At 42.0% G+C, this 5,000-nt stretch overlaps 1 protein-coding gene across 1 annotated transcript in view; it reads right to left on the bottom strand.

Moving 5' to 3' along the window:
• The window catches only part of myt1la (myelin transcription factor 1-like, a), an 87,074-nt gene that overhangs the window by 26,771 nt on the left and 55,303 nt on the right, over window positions 1-5,000 (bottom strand). Inside the window, exon 15 of the mRNA XM_063223483.1 lies at window positions 1,831-2,069. Within this exon, the coding sequence (XP_063079553.1) occupies window positions 1,831-2,069 (239 nt within the window). The remainder of the gene's footprint in view (window positions 1-1,830; window positions 2,070-5,000) is intronic.

Raw genomic sequence — 5,000 nt, 5'->3', positions numbered from 1 at the left:
TCAAGATCTTTTCACATTTCTACATAGAACAGCAGACAGACTCTCACCTGTGGCTATCAGGCCAATCTAAAAACTGTGTGTGTGTGTATGTGTGTGCGTGTGTGTGTGTGTGTGTGTGTGTGTGTGTGTGTGTGTGTGTGTGTGTGTGTGTGTGTGTGTGTGTGTGTGTGTGTGTGTGTGTGTGTGTGTGTGTGCGCGCGCGTGCGTGTGCGTGCGTATGTGTGCGCGTGCGTGTGTGTGCATGAGAGAGAGAGAGAGAGAGAGAGAGAGAGAGAGAGAGAGAGAGAGAGAGAGAGAGAGAGAGAGAGAGAGAGAGAGAGAGAGAGAGAAATATGCTATCTCCATTATGTATTCCATTCCCTGCCTCTGTCTCGGGTCCTTTCCCCCTCTCCCTTCACTATGTTTTTTGCACTTTTATCAAGGCTTGCCCATCGAATTTCACGACATCTCCTTTTGATTGCCTTGGCTGTCCAAGGAAATGGACATGCAGTTCATGCACGTTTTTCATACACTCGTCCAATTGAGAGCCCAAATTGAGAACTTCAACAACGACAAGCCACCATCCTCTACAACAAAGGGAAAATATAGACTCTTGCCCAGTTCTCCTTTGTCTTCTGTGAAAACTGCTGGTGATTTTTCTATTGTGGCTTTAATTGTCACCTATATGTGTATGTTAAAACTGTTAGACCCCTCTTAACCCCTAATTTAAACACAAGCCCATAAAATTAATAGAAAATGGCAGTATATCACAATCCATTGACAGATGTAGGCCTACTAAAAAGTAGAATCTTTATGTTCTGATAGGATACTCAAAGACATACTGTACATAGACTACTTCATCTTTGCAATAACATGTATGTGTGAACTGTAAAGTGTCAAGTCAGGTTGATTGGTGTGATATTAGCTGCCTTTCCTACAATTGATTGTCACATTTCCTATAAACCAAATGTCTTCTTAAAACAAATGCAAAATGAAGAGTACACAGTTAAAACCAATTTTTCGTGAGCTGTTTTTAGTGAGCTGCTTTTAAAATCTGAAAATGGCACGAGTCTGAAACCATGGTGCATGATGAATATGATATGCAGTGTTAAGCTACGTTTACACCAGAAACGACCCACGGTAGAACCCGAGGTCGTTGAAGAAGTTTTGCCATAAATTTGCTTTATTTGCTCTGGACGTGACATTGCCATGTTTGATTTAGCTGAGAACATAACGGCTCTGGCTTGTCAGCCTGGGACATTCGGATATATTATGAACATTTGTTTTTCACCGTCATAGCTCATTAACGTCATATTAGCTTGCCTTTAATCGCTGAAATTCGCTCTGGTCACTCAGGTTGCTTCGCTCACGGTTAATACACTTTGGTCGCTTTATTCGTCCACACTCCATAAAGAACAAATTACTTCCGTTGCTCAGGTAGAGTAGGTCGCTCTTGGTGTACACATAGCTTTAGGCTAAAATTAAGAACAGGCCACATGAAACAGAGCAAGTGGTTGCATTTGGGCCCCACGCCCACCTCTGCCTTACCGTTGTGTCCCTTATCAACTCTCTTATGAAGTATAACTTTATATGAATCTTTATGTGAGTAAATATACAAAATAAAAAAAATATGGTGAATTCAGGTAAATTTGGGCCATTCACGTATGTGCAAAAAAGTGGCCCAATTTACCTGAATTCAATAGAAAGATAGTAATAAAACTTTATAAGAAACTTTATGTGAGTAAATATGAAAAAAAACCTTGAAGGGTCCACAAAATAAAAATAATAATAGAAAAATAGTAATAAAATGTCAGAGTTAGCGGTTAGCAGCCTAATATCTAGCGAGCTTACCGTCATATCCCTTGGGCGAGGTGTCGCGGCCATGCCCGTGGCCGTGGCTCTTGGGTGGCAGGGCTCGCTTGCCGTAGGGGTGCAGCTGGGGGTCGTAGTCGGAGGGTGGGTAGTCGAAGCTGGTCTTGGAGTACTTCTCCAGCTCCTTGGCCAGGTTGGAGCGGGGGGTGCTAGTGGACACGTTAGTTTTGTAACCGTACTGTGCAGGGAGCTCCAGCTGTTTCACAAAGCACATAGGCCTGGAAGATAACCATTGGAGACGGGGAGCTGGGTTTGGGCCACGCCGACTCGCACACAAGCGCGCGCACGCACACGCGCACGCACATGCGCACACCCACACATGCGCATACACACACACACACATATACACACACACTGGATCCATTTCCATATCAAACCTCCCATCCTCCCTTTGTGCTTGTGGCCTCGTAATTATGTCACAAGACGTCATTCATGATAGACGTAAAATTCAATATCTCGCAAAAGTGCAATTCAAAGTTCATTTTCGCCCAAAAGTCCCCCAAAGGTTGTTTTGCCTTAGCCTGATTATCATTGACTTTCAAATCTCATACCGAGTTTCTGGTCTGACCAAGAAGATCGAATAACGTTTCCGAACAGTCTGGTTAACCCGCCTCCCTCAGTTTGCAACTGGTCAAGGACAGAAAAGGCTGTGCCGAAGTTTAAACCAAACATTTTCTCAGTCCCAATTGAACGTCTCCGATTAAACCACGTCACTGTCTCGAACACACCTCTACCCAGGGCCATTGGAGCTGCTCAAAGTTGTTTGCTTCCTGACAAAGTGGTTGGAGTTCCTTATTTCTCCGGAGCTCAGAAAGACATTGCATGCAAGGTGTTGCATCACTAGGAGGGCGTAGCCTAACTAGTTTTGCCTATACAGCGGGGAAAGTTTAATTGTTTTCTCCACAGAGGTGGGGTGTCAGCGAAGCACAAGGCCACAAGCACAAGGTGAGGACGGGAGGTTAGATAATGAGATGGACCCACCTCAACTCTCTGGCTTTCTCTCTTGCTCTCTGACAAACACCCACACACAGGCCTGGTGGAGAACTATTGACATGGGGAGGTGGGTTTGTGCAATGCCTACGCCATGCGTACACGCACGCACACACGTACACGCACAGGCACACGCACGCACACGCACGCACATGCACGCACGCACAACGCACACGCGTACGCACAGACACACACATGCACGCACAGACGAATGGGGATGTACACACACACAGAGACATATACACACTCAGGTATGTGTGCGCACACAAACCCTAACCCACACACAGCTTGAAGCAGACCCAAACATACTGCACAGCCAATAGTACAAAAAACGGATCATATACAGCAATGTGTACTGTAGCGCGAAAGGTATCCTCAGTAGTGATGGCATTAAACTCTGAGTGAGCCAGCCTTCCTGGCCAGAGGGGCCAAGTTGGAGGGGAAAGGCTAAATGCATTATTCTGGACGAAATAAAAAAATCTCGATATATATCACTGTACACTGCTGAACTGGCTGGCCATAACAAAAGTCTGTTCCATAGAGGGTGTGTGTGGGTGTTTGTGTGAGAAAATGTGTGTGTGTGTGTGTGTGTGTGTGTGTGTGTGTGTGTGTGTGTGTGTGTGTGTGTGTGTGTGTGTGTGTGTGTGTGTGTGTGTTTTGTATATACAGTACAGTACGTGGACATCTTTACCCAGGTGAAAAACCCATATACTTAAAGTGTACTTTTTTTGACCGTACTTAGTACAAAGTGTACTATTTTCGGCGATTTAAAGTGCGCTTCATTGCACTATTAGTGCGCTGAAGCACTACTAAAGCAGTACTTCAGCACACTTGCAGCACACTGAGGATGCTAAATTGGCACCGCTTTTGGACAACTTTAAGTGCACTACAAGCATACTTTTGAAAGTTTGCTCCAAACACGCTTTTCATGCATTCGTATGGCATTAATAGTGTGCTTGAGTACACTTCTATAACATTTTATTGTTACTAGAAGTACAATAAAAGTATATTAACTTCATGCTTCTTTGGACTACATTGGAACATTTCAAGTCTGTAAAAAGTATATCATATTAAGTATTGTAAATATATAACAGGTATGCTTGAAGTATATTTACAGTACACTCCCAAGTACAACGAATAATATAAATGTAATACTACAATCCATGCTGGTTCTCAGAGCTTGTACATTACACACAGCCACATGTTACAGTATGCATGCCTAGCACGACTGACATTTACAATCATTGCATTGTTACAGAGATTTCAGATACACATTTCACTTTACTTCATTCTTGTTCCACCTTCCTGCAGTTGATCATTTGAATTCATCACGAATGGTGACCCTTGATTCTTTGTTTGAACAACTAGTTCCAACTTACCTCTCACCATGATACCATGGGAAGTGTGAGTCTATATATACCAGAACATATACGTGACCATCATAATGACGGTGGGAACATGGCCATTTTTTGTGTACCACTTTAAAATGTTAAAACTCCTACAATAAATGCAGAATATAACAATGAGTAATATTTTCATGCAAACCAAAGATATTCCTTAGAGGTAAATGGCTTTCTGTTTGAGAAATTTAGCTCCAAGAAGTGCATTGCATGATGGTACATGCATGATGATGCATGATGGGTAAATGCACTTTGTGTAAGCACACTTTGAATATATTTGGATGAAGCACAATCATGGTGCACTTAGAAAAAGTATACTTCCAATATGTTAAAGTGATTTACTTTAAAGCACACTATAGAAAATCACACTTCGAAGTCACTTGGGTGAAGTATAATCAAAGTGCACTTAAAAAAAGTGCAATTGCAATATGTTATTAAAAAATACACTTCTAGTAAGTTCACTATTAGAACACTATTAGTATATTCCTCTAAATACACTTTAGCCAAACATCTTCTAAGTGCACTTTATGTATGGTTCGCAAAGTGTTCTTTCTTTGAGAGCAACTTAATTACATCTAATTTTAAGTACACTTTAAATAAGCATATTGTAAACATACTTTTTCTTAGCACAAAAAGTGTGAGTGCGCTTTTAACATACTAAGTACACTTCAGTCGTGCTTTTATTGTACTTTACTAAATTGAACCACTTTTTCACCTGGGTATATACTGTATGTGCATAGTAATTGTGTGCGCGTGTGT

This window comes from Engraulis encrasicolus, chromosome 18 (assembly GCF_034702125.1).
Source record: "Engraulis encrasicolus isolate BLACKSEA-1 chromosome 18, IST_EnEncr_1.0, whole genome shotgun sequence".
NCBI lineage: Eukaryota > Metazoa > Chordata > Actinopteri > Clupeiformes > Engraulidae > Engraulis > Engraulis encrasicolus.
This window is presented reverse-complemented; position numbering and strand designations above follow the sequence as displayed.